This window comes from Pan paniscus, chromosome 15 (assembly GCF_029289425.2).
Source record: "Pan paniscus chromosome 15, NHGRI_mPanPan1-v2.0_pri, whole genome shotgun sequence".
NCBI classification, from domain to species: domain Eukaryota; kingdom Metazoa; phylum Chordata; class Mammalia; order Primates; family Hominidae; genus Pan; species Pan paniscus.
Window position 1 is genome coordinate 65,250,463 of NC_073264.2, and position 19,413 is coordinate 65,269,875.

General features: G+C 40.5%; 1 protein-coding gene across 9 annotated transcripts in view; it reads left to right on the forward strand.

Moving 5' to 3' along the window:
• SYNE2 (spectrin repeat containing nuclear envelope protein 2) overlaps positions 1–19,413 on the forward strand; it is a 368,901-nt gene that overhangs the window by 281,235 nt on the left and 68,253 nt on the right. For all 9 annotated transcript variants that reach the window (XM_034937677.4, XM_034937678.4, XM_034937679.4 and 6 more), the window contains exons 79-85: positions 709–905; positions 2,868–3,000; positions 4,260–4,442; positions 4,858–5,004; positions 6,692–6,868; positions 8,976–9,131; positions 15,391–15,543. In XM_034937677.4, the coding sequence (XP_034793568.1) occupies positions 709–905; positions 2,868–3,000; positions 4,260–4,442; positions 4,858–5,004; positions 6,692–6,868; positions 8,976–9,131; positions 15,391–15,543 (1,146 nt within the window). The remainder of the gene's footprint in view (positions 1–708; positions 906–2,867; positions 3,001–4,259; positions 4,443–4,857; positions 5,005–6,691; positions 6,869–8,975; positions 9,132–15,390; positions 15,544–19,413) is intronic.

Here is a 19,413-nt window from a genome sequence, read left to right on the forward strand (position 1 = left end):
CAAACTGATCTTAAGGTCACACAAAACCTATCTGTGAGCTCAGCATGGCCTAATGACTGCCAGCTTGTTTTTTGTTTGTATGCAATAAGTCTATAAAGTTGATTTGGGTTGGTTGGTTGGTTTGGTTTGTTTTGTTTTGTTTTGACACAGTCTCACTCTGTCGCTCAGGCTGGAGTGCAGTGGCACAATCTCAGCTCACTGCAGCCTCTACCTCCTGGGTTCCAGCAATTCTCCTGCCTCAGCCTCCTGGCTAGCTGGGATTACAGGTGTGCGCCACCAAGTCCCGCCTCAGCCTCCCAAGTAGCTGGGATTACAGGCATGCACCACCACACCTAGCTAATTTTTTGTATTTTTAGTAGAGAGGAGGTTTCACCATGTTGGTCAGCCTGGTCTCGAACTGCAGACCTCAGGTGATCTGCCTGCCTCAGCCTCCCAAAGTGCTGGGATTACAGGTATGAGCCACTGCATCCAGCCAGTAAGTTTACAGAGTTGAATCTGTGCTCTAGAAATGCAAGATTGGACACCTATCATGAAAGGTAACCAATAAACCATTAATCATGCATCCAGTCAGACTATAGTCTTGAATGTTGGGAAAGTGTTACTGTTTTATCAGTGGACACAAATGTCAGTTTTAAATGCAGTATTTGTGAATAGCTTGGCAGACTTTATTTTCTAAATAATTCATTCTATGACTTTACTTTTTATTAGCAAATAAAAAGAAACATTGGTGGAAAACACGCCCGGCTTTACCAAACTCTGAACGAAGGCAAACAGTTGGTGGCGTCTGTGAGCTGTCCTGAATTAGAGGGCCAGATCGCAAAACTGGAAGAGCAGTGGTTGTCCCTGAACAAGAAAATTGACCATGAGCTCCACAGGCTGCAAGCTCTTCTCAAGCATCTGCTCAGGTCAGCCTTTTTGGGGGTGGATTGGCTTCATATTGTGCTGTGAAGAAAGACCTCGGGGATTCTGTAGTCAACTAAATTTTACTTGCAACCCACCTTATGCTGTTTTTTCTTGGGCAGTCTAAAGCAGTTGGGTCCCTCTTCTGGGCTAAACGCGATGTAGAATCTCTGATGGTTTGCTAGACACAGTATAACATGTAATCAGTTTGCTGTGATCGTTTTTTCTTTTCTTTTCTTTTTTGTTTTTAAGGAGGCAAGGCCTTGCACTGTCACCCAGGCTGGAGTGCATGGAGTGCAGCAGCACTATCATAGCTCACTGCAACCTTGAACTCCTGGACTCAAGCGATCCTCCTGCCTCAGCCTCCCAAGTTGGTGTGACTACAGGCATAGGCCACCGTGCATGGCTAATTTTATAAAATTTTTTGTAGAGATGGGGTCTCACATTGTTGCCCAGGGTGGTCTCAAGCTCCTAGCCTCAAGCAGTCCTCCTGCCTCAGCTTCCCAAAGTGCTGGGATTACAGGTGTAAGCCACTGCACCCAGCTAGTTTACACATTTCTATAGAAGCTAGGAATTATGTTATAAAATAATATATAGGTTACCTTTATACCATGATATTGCTCTTTCCTACCCTCTTCCAAAAGTTTTAAAATTAAAAAAATTAAATGATTTTAGCTAACAGAATAGTTTGAAATAGGCTTTTGAGTTCTTTGGAGAATTTGTTGTGCTTAGTTGGTATAATCTTGAACCATGTGAGGAAGGAGGAGAACATAGAACATTTAAACATCATTCTCATCCCTGTGTCTTAATCTAAGGCAGTTTAAAAGTTACAAGAAGGGCAGAATATTGTTTGAATATTTTCACTACCTCGGGCAAATACGTTGGGTGTTCAGCCAGCAGCAGTTTGTTGTTGTACAGCTTATACAAATGCTGGTTGTGTGTGTGTGTGTGTGTGTGCGTGTATGGTGTGTGTGTGTGTGTGTGTGTGTGTATATATATATGTAATTTTATTTATTTTTTGAGACAGGGTCTCACTGTGTCACCCAGGCTGGAGTGCAGTGGCGTGATCGTGGCTCACTGCAGCCTTGACCTCCTGGGCTCAAGTAATCTTCCCACCTCAGCCTCCCAAGTACCTGGAACCACAGCACATGCCACCACGCCCTGCTAATTTTTGTATTTTTTGTAGAAATGGGATTTTTCCATGTTGCCCAGGCTGGTCTCAAATTCCTGGGCTCAAGCCATCCTCCCACCTTGTTACCCCAAAGTGCTGGGATTACAGAAGTGAGCCACTGTGCCTGACCTATATTTTTAATATAAACAAATTTATAGAAGACATTTGATGGATAAAAATCTCTGCTCCTTCATTGGGTATACTTTTGTGTAGCTGTAATAAGAAATAAAAAAGAATGCTTTAGACTTCCTCATTATTCTTTTTTTTTTTTTTTTTTTTTTTTTTGAGACAGAGTCTTGCTCTGTCGCCCAGGCTGGAGTACAGTGGCGCAATCTCGGCTCACTGCAACCTCCACCTCTTGGGTTCAGGCGATTCTCCTGCCTCAGCCTCCTGAGTAGCTGGGACTACAGGCGCCTGCCACCATGCCTGGGTATTTTCTGTATTTTTTAGTAGAGACAGGGTTTCACCATGTTTTTCAGGCTGGTCTCGAACTCCTGACCTCAGGCAATCCACCTTTCTCGGCTTCCCAAAGTGCTGGGATTACAGGCATGAGCCACCACATCTGGCCTAAAATCCTCACTGTTCTTGCTGAGCTATAATGGAGAGAGTCCTAGAAAATGCCAGGAGCATCATGGTATAAAACATGATATAATCCTTATTAACGTCATGATATTCTGAATGTTAGGACTGATCAACATAGGAGAACATACAATAAAATAAGAAAATTTGCTGGTGATGTATATCATTATCAGAATATGTTTCTAATCTGCCTTCTCTCTCACTTTGCTCCTGTTAGTTATAACAGAGATTCGGATCAGTTAACCAAGTGGTTGGAATCTTCCCAGCATACTCTGAATTACTGGAAAGAACAGTCCCTCAATGTGTCTCAGGACTTGGATACAATCAGAAGCAACATCGACAATTTTTTTGTAAGTTGTAATAGCATATGTTCAGTTAATTACTGGTCAGAAATAAATATCAAGGAAAAAGCATCAGGGTTGATGTGATAGTCTTCGTATTTGTTTGTGGATAAGGGGTAAGACTTGGGCGAATGGCAGCTGTGTTCTTCAAACCTAGAACTGTTTATACTGTTCATTCATTTATAATAAAATGTATTTTTAATTGACCCCATAAAATATATCTGAATTTAAAACTTGTGCCAGGTGCAGTGGCTCACGCCTGTAATCCCAGCACTTTGGGAGGCTGAGGCAGTGGGTCAGCTGAGATCGGGATTTCCATACCAGCCTGACAAACATGGAGAAACCCTGTCTCTACTAAAAATACAGAATTAGCCGAGCATGGTGGTGCATGCCTGTAATCCCAGCTCCTCGGGAGGCTGAGGCAGGAGAATCATTTGAACCCCGGTGGGTGGAGGTTGCAATGAGCTGAGACGGCGCCATTGCACTCCAGCCTGGGCATCAAGAGTGAAACTCAGTCTCAAAGAACTTGAACTGACATAGGTCATGTTTTACAAATACAAAAAATACAAGACCCAAAAACAACTTTATAAGGTTATTAACTTATAAATGTTAACATTAATAAATGCGTAGTTTTAAATTATTGTAAACAAAATTGATATTTCTACTAAAAAGCTTTTGTTCCATTGTTTTGAGATTTTTTTGGAAAAAAATTCAAAAATATCCCCCAAATTTTGGGGGAAATAAAAATGTATTACTCTTGTAATATAATTACAAAATGATTATTGGTCAATGCATTTATGAAACGTAGTCTTTTCTGTTAGACTTTTCCTGTTTTCATTTTTCATACTTCGTAGCTATGATTACTCATTTTGCTATTAAAATGTAAATTTTTTAAACATACTTGAAAGAATTTCTACATAGGAAAGATTTAAACGTTTAAATTACAAACTTGTTGCAAGTAATTCATTTAATATGCACTTTGTGTTGGGTTCCATAGTTTATTGTAAAACTTACCCCGTTTAAATAATGACTTATTTTTAAAAATGTTAACCTACTGGGTGATAAGCTTCTTCAGGGGTATGCATTCCATCTCTTTTGTTCCCCATCGTGTATGTAATGCCCAACAGCAGGAAAAAGGGGTGTGTGTGTGTGTGTATACACATTCATATATTTACTATGTTTATTTGTTGACTCTAGCCAGTTATTCTGACTCTTACTTTCTGCTATATTTAAATTTTAAGTTTCTAAATTTTAAAACTCTCCTTTAGGAGTTTTCAAAAGAAGTTGATGAAAAATCCTCCTTGAAGACTGCCGTTATCAGTATCGGGAACCAGCTTCTTCACCTGAAAGAAACTGATACAGCTACACTGAGAGCTTCTTTAGCACAGTTTGAACAAAAATGGACAATGCTCATAACTCAACTTCCAGATATTCAAGAAAAACTTCACCAGGTAAGTCTTTAGAGCCTCAGCATTTGAATTAGCATTCACTTGTTAGCTCACAACTCTTTTAAAATTATTTCTCTAACTCAATAATTTTCATTGACACTACCTATTTTTCTCTGGCACCACTGAATATAAGTCTTAATTACTGGACCCTCCTCCAATGGGATTTTTCTTAAGAGAGAAATCAGGCTTAATTACTTTATTTCTCAGTTTATCTTTGCCACTGTGTTAGTTTATGTGAAGGTCATTGTCATTGTTTTGGGGTCGCTTATTCTAAGTTTGAATGCTGGGTTTGTTTTTTTGAGTAACCTGCATAATTATATAGCAAGACCTTTTATCAAACCAGATATCATCTTTAGTGATGCTCTGATTCATTTTGTTAACTGCAGGCAATTAAATGGAAATCATTTTGTTCTTACAGCTTCAAATGGAGAAATTGCCGTCTCGTAAAGCAATCACAGAAATGATTAGCTGGATGAACAATGTGGAGCATCAAACTTCAGATGAAGACTCCATGCATTCACCAAGTTCTGCATCTCAAGTTAAACATCTTCTTCAGAAGCACAAGGTAATTATGCAAAAGGAGCAGAAGTCTTTTCATTGAAACAAGAAGGCTAATCAGTTAGAGGGGTAATGCTGGACAAAGGGACACATAGGATATAATTTCAAAAAACTAATTCTAGGGGTAGGAAACTGGGGTGGTGGATGATTCTGGAGAGATGTTAGTAGACTTGCTTTTATTCCACTTAAATTCCTTTTGCCAGCCCCCATCACCACAGGACAATCCAAGCAAGCTTTTAACAGACTGTGGTCTCACCTTTTTATCCCCACCCCACCACCCCCAATAACCACAGACTCTGCCTGACAGAGTGATTTTGATTCCTTAACTGTTCTTGGTGCTCTCCCTAATCATCCTGTGTACATGCTGCACCCTCTACCTGGAATGCCAGGGCCCACGTTTAACTGTATACGTCCGCTTAGTCATCTTCCATAGTCAGCTCGAGTTGTCCTTGTTTGGAAATCCACCCCTGACTCTCCCAGCCAGACTAGGTGACTTTCCTGGATTAGATGTCTCCATGATGCTATTAGTAGCTCCTATCATGCATTATTATAATTATTGGTTTATTTGCCTGTCTCCCCACCTTGACTGAGCTTCTCGAGACCAGGGGCCATCCTTCACCTTGCTAAAATATAGCACACCTATCCCAATACCTGCCTTCCTCTAACAGGTGTTAATGAAATGTTCTTTGAGTAAGAGAATGAGTAAGAAAATATTGAGATCCTTCTACAAATAGATATAAATGTGGCCTTCTCTGTGATATTTAATTTCAAGTAGATTTAATTAACATTTCATGAGCCACACGCAAACATGTATTGTGTGCTCAGCACTATGCTGGCCACTGGGAATACAAAGATGAGTGACAAGTGTGGTCATTGCTTTAAGACCATGCAGGCTGATGGAACTAGCTTCTGGTAGGCAGAAGATGAATGGCTTAATCACCAAGCAAGATATTAGCAGAGAATTTTGTTTTTATGTACCATCACATCCTAACTTCAGTGTGTAGTAAAATCTTCGAAAAGTCTACACGTGTATATTCTCACAGGCTCTAGCAACCTAGCGCATACCACATGACTGTCACCCCCAGGTGTCTCCAAAAGAGGTGCTAGAACTTGCAGAGATAAAATCAGTAAGTGACAGGTTTGGCAGAAATGTTGTTGGCCCTGGGTGGGTTTAGGATTGCTGTACTACTTAAAGCCACCCAAACTTTCTAAAGCCACCTGAGAGGCCTTAACTATCCCTGAAGGAACAGGGAAGCTGCCTAAATGACAGAGTTCCTTAAGGTGTCCTGGGTTTTCTGAGAGAGACTTTACTTCCTATTTCCCATCTGGTTGTTTCCGTGAGCCCTCAGGATGGCCCAGAATTCCAGCACAGCTCACAGGCAGCTTCCCCCAGGAAGCTTTGTCATATCCTGGGTCGTGGTTTGGGTTCAGATGATAGCAACTGCCATACATAGTGCCCCTTTGACTTTTCAGCCTATTTGAAAGCAGTGCATCTCTGTGTAATTCCCCAAAAGAATCCCTACTCCAATAAAGCCAACTCCTGGTGTAGGTTGGGGAGGGTAGAACAGAACTCCTGACAGGTGCCCCTTGATTAATGGACGGGAGCTTGGCGCCCCCTCGAGTACATAAAGGGAAATCCGTTTGATCTGACCAACATTCATGATTGCTTTGGTGTTTAACTTTGCTTATTTTAGGAGTTTAGAATGGAAATGGACTATAAACAGTGGATAGTTGACTTTGTTAACCAGTCATTACTTCAGCTAAGCACCTGTGATGTAGAAAGCAAGCGCTATGAAAGAACGGAGTTTGCAGAGCACCTGGGGGAGATGAACCGCCAGTGGCACCGTGTACATGGAATGCTGAATAGAAAGGTGTGTTCCTGCATCACAGCTGGATGTGTGGTTTGACCTTTGTGAAACACACTCTCTGAAAAATCAAAAAAGACGTTCAATTAGTTGACTGATTATTAAGCCTAATAATCATCTCAACTATAGCCCTTTTATAAATCCTATGTTTTAGCATTCTCCATTGGTACCTATAAGAGAATATGAAAATAGTTCTTATATTTGAGATTTCTTAGTGGGAAATTGAGCTAGGCAAGTGAAGATGAGGAATTTTATTTAGGAACATGTCAAGTATTATGTCAGGCTCCTAAATGATCAGAGATTTTACATTTTCTGTGAAAGCAGATGTTCAAAAGGGGCAAAGCTATTTCAGCTTTGAAAAGGTTATAAAAAGAAAGAAAAATGCACTTGGCTTTTTGGTAGATTTTTCACTCCATGACTTTTGAAAAGATTCGGAAAACTTATTCCTGAAAAAATACTTTACATATAATCATGATGATAATTGGTGTGTTTACTGTGTAGAGAATGCATACAAATGGATTTACACAATTAAGATACAAGTACATGAATGGACAAAGGACATGAACAATTCACAAAAGAGGAAATTATAGTTAGCAAATAAACATGGAAAGATATCATTAGCAGATACTCAAAATAAACAGTGTAACATAATGCACTTAATTAAATTAGAAAAAAAATTAATCAGATAAGGACAAAAACCCAAAGCTGTCACGTTCATACATTGCTGATAATGGCTTAAGTACTCTCTTGGAAAGCATTTGGAAAATGTAAAGAACCGTAATAATAATCTTATCACTTAACCAAGCAAGTCACCTCTTACACATTTAAGTAGATAGTCCTTCAAAAAAGTAAATGATGTGCACAGTGTTCAATTCAGCATCGTTTACAGCTGTGAAAATGTACCATGCCTTAATTCTTACTCTAGGGGAATAGTTCATTGAATTATACTGTATTAATTTGATGAAACCTTGGGGCAGCTTTTTTTTTTTTTGAGACAGAGTCTTGCCCTGTTACCCAGGCTGGAGTGCAGTGGCGCGATCTCAGCTCACTGCAACTTCCACCTCCCAGATTCATGCAATTCTCCTGCCTCAGCCTCCCAAATAGCTGATATTACACATGCCTGCCGCCACGCCTAGCTAATTTTTGTATTTTTAGTAGAGTCAGGGTTTCACCATGTTGGTCAGGATGGTCTCGAACTCCTGACCTCCAGTGATACGCCCACCTCCACCTCCCAAAATGCTGGGATTACAGGCATGAGCCACCATGCCTGGCCGGGCAGCCTTTTAAAATTATGTCATGACAGGCCGGGCGCGGTGGCTTATGCCTGTAATCCCAGCACTTTGGGAGGCCGAGGTGGGCAGATCACAAGGTCACGTGTTTCTTGACCTACTAAAAATACAGAAATTAGCTGGGCATGGCGGCACGTGCCTGTAATCCCTGCTACTAGGGAGGCTGAGGCAGGAGGATTGCTTGAACCCGGGAGGTGGAGGTTGCAGTGAGCCGAGATTGCACCATTGCACTCCAGCCTGGGTGACAGAGCGAGACTCCGTCTCAAAAAAAAAAAAAAAAAATTATGTCATGACACAGTAGTTATAATGTATGTAAAAAAGAATATAAAAATAAGTGTATATTATGATTATGACCTAATAAAAAATTTATTATGAATGAGAATCACAGACATTAAAGACAATGATTATTTTATTGAATTGATAAATTATTTTTTATTGATATTGGTAGAAATTTTTAAGCAACTCTAATGCAGACAGTCTGAGGAAAGAAATTTTTCTTATACTTTACATATATTAATAGATGACACAATGAAAAAATATCGAATGTTGGGAACATTTTATTTTGTATACATCTGAAACTCCACAGCAGCTACCTTTCTCAGCAGATTAGCTTTCACCTTAAATATGATATTTTTTTTCTAAGAGGAGCTTTAACTCTGTTTTCTGATTTTTGAATCTTTATTCAAAAGTTATCAGAGCATCTTATTACATGAAATATTAGAAATTTGAAAAGAAGCAAAATTGTTTTTTAAAAAATAACGTCATGGCATTTACCTTTTAAAACGTACATTTTAACATTTTTTGTAACCTTTACATTCACTTAGATACAACATTTAGAACAACTTCTAGAAAGTATCACTGAGAGTGAAAATAAAATACAGATTTTGAACAACTGGATGGAAGCACAAGAAGAGAGACTGAAAACTTTACAAAAACCTGAAAGTGTGATCTCAGTGCAGAAGCTGCTCCTGGACTGTCAGGTGAGGAGGGGAACAGCATCCCACCCAACCTGCGAGCTGGGGTGATTCGGTCACCTCTCTTGCCCCGAGGATAAGTTGCTGTAGTTTATGGAGACTGTCTTCCAGCTCCCCTCTATTTACTTATTTTCTTATGTCAATTAGATAATGACCCATGGGTTTTACAAAATTGCAAAGTGCTGTTTTTTATGATAAACAGAAGAATGTACTTTCACCGTTACAGTATTGCTGCTCTTAAGAGGTTTGAGTAGTACTCTTGGGGAAAAATGTTCAAAGGGAATTTTCATTTAAATGCTTTCCAATTTTCCATTTGTTTAATCATTTTGCCTAATGTTCACAAGATTACTCTAAAGCTTTCATTATTTTTAGCATTTCATTCTGTTTTTTCAGAGGAAAATGATTTTCTTCTACCTATTGTGTATTATGTTTTAAAAAGTTCACTTGTCCCTTGGAACCTCTGCTGAATCACATCTGGGCTTGAGGGTGTTGTCCGTGGTTCAGCTATGCTTTGCCACATCACTCAGTCTTTGCACATTGATCCTGCTTTAGCACTGCCCTTGTGGCTGCTGCCCATTCAGAGGACCTCTGCCATCGCCATCATGGCAGGCGGCACACGCTGTGCTGTTTCTGCACTTCCTGCGTGACGGCCTTACAATAGTCACTGTCAGGACTGGAAAGTCTGGCCGGACCCCATTTCTACTGAGGAGGTCACGAGATAGCACTGGACATAAATGTGAGCAGCAGCACCACCGTAAGCAGCCCTTTTCACATGCTCGTATCCTGTTCCCACCTCCCAATGAGCCATCGCCACTTTAGCCTTCTGACAGCCACCTTGGAGTCATGTGCTTCCTTGCTGGAAGCCTACATTCCGCAGCCTGGTGCTGGCCTGTCCCCTAGTAGGTGGTTCTTTCCAGAGCCCAGGAGGTGTTTTCATGCATGTCGCTACATACAGTTTCTCATTAGGTGCTCTTGACTTACTACTTACTGTCTGGCCAGTCTGTCTCGGTCAGGCCGGCTTCCTTCAGACCACCCTCAGTGCAGGCCTGTCTCATGCAGCTGCTTCCAGCCCACTTGCCAGCCTCCCCCCTCATTTCCTTCTGATTCATTCTCCACATTGCTGCAGAGGGATATTTCTGAAATGCAAAGGATCACAACACTCTCCATTGGAAAATCCTCCAGTGGCTCCAGATGGACCACAGAATGAAGTTCACATGTTTTAGAATGACATTCTGGTCCCTCACCTACAAAGAGTTGCAAATAGACCTAAGTCAAGTGAGTCTTACACAGTTGTTTCTCTTTTTGATAGATAATGGTAGCCACGGAACAAGGTCGAAATGGATTAAGTTTAGCTATTCTTCCCACAACCTCACTACCAAGCTGTAAATAAAATAAATTCCAGACACAATGCCACCATCTATAGAAACATAGATTAGCAAGCAAGCACTAAAAATAGTTTATATAACTAAGTTCAGCAAAGCCTCTCTGTCCTCTTTAGCACACCAACCACCGCTTTGCATGAAAGGCAGACATAGTAATATTCCAGAAGCAAGACTCCATTATTTCTATGGCCAACATTAGGCAACCAGAATCCTTGGAGTTTAAACTGGATACAAAAACCACATAAGGACTTACCTTAGGGATTATTGCACTAGGTGAAGGCAACAGGCTATGCCCAGTTCTTATAGCCATTCAAGTAGGGGTGGAAATTATATCTACAGTAGTTTAGCCAATCCATGGATCTTGAGTACATGAAATTTACTAGTGAGAACCCATTTCTAATACTCATTATGTTATTTAATAAGCCATTAAGGCCGGGCGCAGTGGCTCATGTCTATAATCCCAGCACTTTGGGAGGCCAAGGTGGGAGAATTGCTTGAGTCCAGGAGCTCGAGACCAGCCTGAGCAAGATGGTGAGACCCCGTCTCTACAAAAAATTATTTAAAAATTAGCCGGGCATGGTGGTGCATGCCTGTAGTCCCAGCTACTCAAGAGGCTAAGGGAAGAATATCCTTTGAGCCCAGGAATTCAAGGTGACAGTAAACTATGATCATGCCACTGCAGTTCAGCCTGGGTGACAAAGAAAGACCCCATCTCTAATAACAATAATAATCCATTAATTTTACCAATAGAAAACCATTTCTCACATTTGCTCTGCTCATTAGAAAAATGACTAGTGTTGACTGAGACAAGGGGCTTTAAAAGAAATTTACAGACATGCCTGGCCGGCATCATCCCTCGTCAGTCCCCATTTGCCTCTGTGCCATTACATTTGCAGCTCATTGCAGAATTATTTCTACTTCCCTCCCCTCGCCCCCACCATCCACACACAGGTTCTCCTCTATGTTTGTCAGAACTCAATCAAAGCACCCTGACCCCCTCCCTCACCACATGCCCACTGACTGTGCCTTCCTACCTACTCCCACATTTCCATTAGCTCATTTCTTCCTATTTTAATTTTTTATGCTGCTGCTTGGATGCCTCTTTGTAAAAGGCCATAAACAAGGCCGAGATGGAAGCAAATAAATAAAACAGGCTTCCCTAGCACCCCATGTAGCATCATGTGTCAGAGACTGTACTGGGCTTATCTGTCCACGGGTCTGTCCTCTACCAGATTGTGGGATTCTCAAGGCAGGCTGGCACATCAGCATGCCTGTTATACCTGTCACTGCCTGTGAAATTCATAGGTGCTTAATAGTTGTCTGAGTATATCTATTAGTAGACCTAAAAGGCTGCTTTTCTATAAATGTTAATTTCTCTCTCTTTTTTTTTTTCACTATTTTTTGCATACAAGAACTAAAATGAGGCCAGGTGCAGTTGCTCACATCTGTAATCCCAGAAATTTGGGAGGCTAAGGCAGAAGGATCACTTGAGGCCAGGAGTTCAAAACCAGCCAGGGCAACATAAGACCCAGTGTCTACCAAAAAAAAAAAAAGTTATCTGGGCATAGTGTTGCACACCTGTAATCCTAGCTACTCGGGAGCTGAGGCAGGAGGATCACTTGAGCCCAGGAGTTCAAGGTTCAAGCAGTAAGCCATGATCATGCCACTGCACTCCATCCTGGGTAAGACCCCATCTCTAAAAAAACAAAACAGAAAGAACAGAAAAAAAGAAAAGAAAATGATGAAAATGATTGATGTATACTTTAATGACTTATCCCAGGGCAGAATGTTTCAGTTCAGGTAAGCTTGCTAAAGTGGCTTTACTCTAGAAAACTTAAGGACTGGAGTTGATGAAGCAAGAAGACATTAGGATTGAAATATTCTGAAGGGCTTCTAAAAGCCATTGATGACTGGAAAAAGGCCACGTTTGACATATTATAATTATCAAGGATAATTGTGTAGTTGACTAGAGTGGGGAGGTTTGAGATGAGATTGTTAATCCCTCAAGTTTGATGCCTCTATACTATAAGCAAGCACAGCTTCTTAAAGAAGTATGTTCATGACAAAGTCAGAGGAATTTAGATATTTTAAAAATATTTAACGCTGGTTCTCACAGAATAGAAAAATAGGACTTGCAAATTCTAGTGAATCTCCATAATTAGCAAAAGATTATTTTTAATTCCACCCTGATTTATGTGTAGCAAATTGGAATTTAAAGTAAGACAAATTAATTTGCCAGTGAAGTGGGAGTTGGGAAACTTGAAGGGTACTGTTAGGCCTCAGTGAAGCTAGGTCAGATGACAGGACTACTGGGCTAAATCCTTATTATTCTGCAGAGCAAAAGAAATGAGCAACCCCACCGTGTGTGGGTGTTCATGTGCTGCTCTTGTCATGGCTTTTTTTTTTTTCTTTTTTTTTTTTTTTTTTGATACAGGGTCTCACTCTGTCACCCAGGCTGGAGTGCAGTGGTGCAATCATAACTCACTTCAGCCTTGAGCTCCTAGGCTTAAGAGATCCTCCCACTCTGGGCGCGGTGGCTCAAAATTAGCTGGGCATGGTGGCACATGCCTGTAGCCTCAGCTACTTGGGAGACTGAGGCAGGAAAATGACTTGAATCCCGGAGGCGGAGTTTTCAGTGAGCCGAGATCATGCCCACTCCAGCATGGGTGACAGAGCAAGATTCTCTCTCCAAAAAAAAAAAAAAAGGATCCTCCCGCCTCAGCCTCTCAAGGAGCTGGGACTATAGGCGCGTGCCACCACACCCAGCTAACTTTTGTATTTTTTTTGTAAAGACAGAGTTTTGTCATGTTTCCCAGGCTGGTGTCAAACTCCTGGGCTCAAGTGATCCGCCTGCCTTGGCCTCCCAAAGTGCTGGGATTACAGGCGTGAGCCACTGTGCCCGGCATGGCTGTTGTTTATGCTGCCATTTTTGAAGGGTGTGTGTGTGTGTTGTTACTTCCTTTTGTCTGCTTTGTAGTCCTTTCTTACCAGTTTTCTTTACATTATAGGGGAATTATGACAGCTTATTAGTAAATAAGTGTTTTTAGAAATCTAGTTAGTCAAGGCTTTAGGAGAGACTGTTTTATAAATTCAAAGAAGGAAAGTGATTTAATATTAAAGTGTTTTCATTTATAACTTTGCAGATGAAAAAAGTTAAACCTATGATAAAAGAAACATGCTAATAAATAAGGCTGTCAGGGTGTGAGGGAGCGAGTTAGGGTGGCAGAGATGGACAGAGGTAGCAGCTGACTAAATCTCATTGGCAAAGGCTATTTCAGAGAAGCCGTTTTGTTTCCTGGGTGCCTTTGTAACCAGTCCAGAAGAATAATATTTCATAAATTCACCCACATGTTAGTATGGGTGGATTGTTATGACAGTGAGAGGTTTTCTGTTAATACGCTATATATTCATGTGGCTCTAAATTCTAAAAGCATAGAGGGTCATACAGTGGAAAATTCCTCCAGCTCCATTCTCTCATCATCCGTTCTTACTCCCAAACCTAGCTATCAGTTTCTTATGGAACAGATTTTTTTCCCTTTTTCTACTTTCCAGTCCAGAAGAACCCTGACATTCATTGGTTTAGAGTTTGTGATTTCCACCTTCCAAGAGTGACCTGAGGGCTCCTCACATGCGGTAGTCTGGCAGTTTTGCGGGACTGGATTTCAGTGCTCCTCTGTGAGGCTAGCACAAGGGAGCTTGTCCCTCACCAGGGTACAAGCCACCTGCTCAGCTACCCCATGCCCACGAAGCACTCATGTTTCTCTTTCCTTATGGACCATGCAGTGATTCTTACAAAGAATTTAAATAAAAAAAAAAAAGCTAGGATCCTTAGGCAAAGCAATTTTCAAAAAAAAAAAAAAAAAAGCTGGGATCCTTAGGCAAAGCAATTGTCAAAAAAAAAGCTGGGATCCTTATTCAAAGCAATTTTCAAGAGAGAAATAGAACATGAGCTAAGGGTCGTTAACTTGACGCCATGCATTCAGAACACATGCATCTGGATGGAAATGTAATGCTAAAGAAAGTATGCAGAAGCGCGTCCCAAATTTGTGAATTGGGAGACTTGAGGGGAATTCAAAATGAATCCCTCTGAATGCCAAAGATCTCTTGTGTTTTCCAGTTTTTTTGTAATGAGCATGTAATGCTTTAATAATTTTAAAAAAGTTTAAACTTTTTCCAAGTTGGATTTCAACTGCAATCCTGAGAAGGACAAATAAGCAGCTCTGACCGTCCTTCCTCTGAGTAGAGTGGCACCATTGCTGCTGGCCTCATTCATCTCTGTTTTCAGACTGCTGGCTCCATGGTGTCCTTTGTAGTAGAGGGATCCTGTAGGTTTTTAAAAATGTGTCTATAAAGAGTAGACCAGGTCAGGTGCCTCTTATGAGTGAATTAATAAACTAAGAGGTAGAAAATGATTAAAGTTATTACTGAACTACCAACAGTTATATCGTCTGTCATTTATATGATGCTATATGGTTTAAAGGCACCTTCTTGCTTGTGATTTTGAGTTCTTAGCTTGGCACACATGCTGTGGGTATCATCACTTTTTCCAAATGAGAAAATGGAGACTCAAAGGTTCGATGACTTATGCCTGGTCAAACAGCCAGTGCAGGGCAGACGTGGAATGGGGACCAGATCTCAGACCAGCATCCTTTCTGCTCTGCCATGATGGTTCAGACGTGTTGCCTAGATTCTCCTAAAATACAGAGTTGTGTCATATTTAATTGAACTAAGAGTATTATGATTTAAATGTCTTTGATGTAATGCTATTTAATTATATAATCTAATGACATTTTTACCTGAAAAGAGTGAACTCCTGTCTCTGACACCTTATTAATTGTTTTGTAATATTGTGCATTGAAAACCTTTTCCTCTTACTCTTCCAGGATATAGAAAATCAACTTGCAATTAAATCCAGAGCACTGGATGAGTTGAAACAAAGTTATCTGACTTTGGAGAGTGGGGCAGTGCCATTGTTAGAAGATACAGCATCCCAAATTGATGAGTTATTTCAAAAGAGAAGCAGTGTTCTCACTCAGGTACTAGAATTCATTTGAAATGTGCTATTTCTCTTCACATATTCTTTTATCTTATTTGTCGTTGTAGTTGTTTTCGTCCTTTACTCATGGAGACTCTCTATACCAAACACTGAAAAGTTGCTGAGAAAAATTGAAGTAAATTAGAAGCATTTCAAGTCCCATTTTATGCACTGAATAATTAGAGGCAAAGCTACCAATTCCAACATCATTGACAGGCTGCAAATCCACTTGGTTATCTTTGTTTTGTCTAATGTACTCACTCAGACATAAATATCTCCATACCCCAAACCCAACAGAGTATCTGGCATTGTTTCCTGGCAAGATATACAGAAACAGTGATGAAGCAGTGTCTCCATGTACAGGGAGATGCCTCAGAGAGGAAGTGATCCTGTATCATGTAGCCTCTATGAGCTAGGAGCATAGTCAGCTCCAGGAAGACTCTAAAGTTTGGAAGAAACACTACATGGTGTTGAAGAGAGAGTATAAAGGAAGAAAGGGTGCAAGACATCTAATAATCTTACAAAAGGCATGTCAATGTCAGCATTTTATCCCTTCCAGGAGGAGAGCACCAAAAGAGAGCAAGCTCAGGCATCTCTAGACATTGCAACCTTGACATTTTCCCACAACAGAGGAAGAGAACTAAAAATACTAACCAATTATACCAATCAATTGGTATAATCTATTAATGGTATAATCTATACCATCAATTATAGATGTGTCCATGTTTCCTAGAGAACCTTCATTGTGGGTTGTCACCTACTAAAATCTACTTTCAACCATTTGTACCAAGAGGGAATAGGGAATAACCTGCATGAAATCCATAGGCAACACTCAGCCTCATTCCTCAGTCCTCATTCCCCCAGGAATGTAGCAGAAAAATAGAGATGAGCTTATTCAGTCGTTTGTTAAGCATACATTGTGTGAGGTACTGTGCTCACTGCCAGGGTTACAAAGATAAACAAGAAAATAATGACTCCTACCCTCAAAGAGCTCATAGGCTAGTGGAAGAAACATGTGAACAGATAATTACAATATAATAAAAATATAAAGAGAAAATTAAATGAAATAATGCATGTGAAAACATGCAGATAGTACTGTCATAAGGATAGACATATATATACTTGGAATGGAATTGAGAGTCCAGAAGTAAGCCCTCACATTTGTAGTCAATTGATTTTCAACAAGGATCCTCAGACAATTTAATGAGGGAAAACACTTTCTTGAAAAATGGTGCTGGGACAACCATGTATCCACATGTAAAATAATGAAGTTAGACCTCTGCATTCATACAATATACAAAAATTAAAATAGATCAAAGACATAAATGCAGGCCAGACATGGTGGCTCATGCCTGTAATCCCAACACTTTGGGAGACTGAGGTGCGAGATCATTTGAGGCAAGGAGTTGCTTGCTGGGCAACATAGCAAGACCCCCATTTGTATTAAAAAAAAAAAAGACACAAGTATTAGAGCTAAAAGTATAAAACTTAGAAGAAAACACAGGTGTAAATCTTCATGACTTCATGGATTAGGCAGGGGTTTCCTAGAATGACACCCAAATCGTAAGCCATGAAAGAAAAAAATAGATACATTGGACTTCATCAAAACTAAACACCTTGATGTTTTAAAGCACAGCATCAAAAAAGTAAAGGCAAACCACAAATTGTTAAAAAAGTATTTATAAATCATATATTTGATAAGGGACTTACACCTAGAATATATGAAGATTTATCACAACTTGATAATAAAAGGAAAAATGACCAAATGAAAAAATGGATACAAGCCAGGCTCAGTGGCTCACGCCTGTAATCCCAGCACTTTGGGAGGCCAAGGTGGGCAGATCGCTTGAATTCAGCAGTTTAAGACCAGCCTGGCCAACATGGCAAAACCCTATCTCTACCAAAAATAGAAAAAATTAGCTGGGTGTGGTGGTGCGTGCCTGTAGTCCCAGCTACTTAGGAGGCTGAGGCACGAGGATCACCTGAGCCTGGGAGGTGGAAGGAGCAGTAAGGCAAGACTATGCCACTGCACTTCAGCCTGGGCAACACAGTGAGACCCTGTCTCAAAAAAAAAAAAAAAGACAAATGATCTGAATAGACATTTCTGTAAAGAAGATAATACAAATGGCCAAAAAGTGCATTGAAAAGATATTCCATGTCATTAACCATCAAGGAAATGAAAATCAACACCACAAAGAAATACCACTTCCCACCCACTAGGATAGCTGTAACAAAAAGACAGACAGTAACAAGTGTTAATGTGGATGTGGAGACGTAACCCTCACAAACTGCTGGCCGGGTTCCATGGAGTTGGAAGAGTCTGGCAGTTCCTCAAATGGTTAAACATAAAGTTACCATGCAACTTAGCAGTTCTACTCCTCCCAAGAGAAATGATAGATAGCCCAAGAGAAATGAAAACATGTCCACACCAAAAACTTATACGTGAATATTCATAGCATGATTCATGATAGCCAGAAAGTGTAAACAACCCAACTGTCCATCTGCTAATGAATGTATAAAGAAAACGTGGTCTATCCATACAAAAGGAATGAAGTAGTACTGATACATATGTACTACAACACTGATGATCTTGGAAACATTATGGTGAGTGAAAGACGCCAGTCACAAAAGGTCACGTATTGTTTGATTCTGTTTACGTGGAATAACCAGAATGGACAATTCTATAAAGACAGAAGGTAGATTAGTGGCTAGGGAGAACGAGGAGTGACTGCTAATAGGTATGCAGTTTCTTTTCAGAGTCATGAAAATGTTCTAAAATTGATTGTGGAGATTACACATTTTAAATAGATGAATCGTATGGTACATGAATTATATCTCAATAAAGTAAAAAAAAAAAAAAAAAAACGCAGAAGGCGTGAGGCACAGATCATCCATCTATAAGCTGTCAAGAGTCAATGTAGGCCTGGCCCAGTGGCTCAAACCTGTAATCTCAGCACTTTGGGTGGCTGAGGTAGGAGGATCGCTTGAGGCCAGGAGTTCAAGAAGAGCCTGTGCAACAGAGTGAAATCCCATCTCCACAAAAAGTAAATAAAGTTAGCCGAGTGTGATGGCATGCACCTGTAATCCCAGCTATTCGGGAGGCCGAGATGGGAGGATTACTTGAGCCCAGGGGTAAACAGGAGTCAATACAGCCTAGTGTTTAAGAGCAAGGGCTTTGCAGTTTCTGCCTAAATAAGGATCCTGGCGGCACCATTTTTGATCCATATCTTCGGTCAGGTTACTTAACCTCTCTAAGCCTTGATTTTCTGGTCTATAAAATGGGGATGATAACACCTAGTCATTTATTTCTATCTTAATACTGATGCCTATACAGTGCTCAATAAATGCTGCCCTGCTAATGACCCCAGTTTGAACATTTTGAAAATACTCTGCCCGCTTGTTTTTAGTATAGTGAATTTTACTTGATGATTTTCTCATCCTTTCCCTCAAACCTCATGTAGTGTGTCTTTTCCATGAAGCTTTATTATAAGGCCAGAAGGCCTTTAAGGTGCTAGAAGTTCCACCACCTTTATCTGTGGAAGCTGCAAAGGCCTTGTGCAACATGAGCCATGGCAGTTCTTGTGTTGACATGTATATGTGGGCTCTGGGATGATGCGGTACTTTGTGCCAGAATTATCCCTGCCACCCAGATAGATCTGAGATCATTTCTAGCAAAAATGTACATCGATGAGGAATTCCTTCCTTGCCTTTCTTCTTTATTTTCTTTTTTCTTTCCTTTTTTTTTTTTTTTTTTTTTTTTTGGAGACAGAGTTTTGCTCTTGTTGCCCAGGCTGGAGGGGCAGTGGCATGATCTCAGCTCACTGCAACTTCCACCTTCCAGGTTCAAAAGATTCTCCTGCCTCAGCCTCCC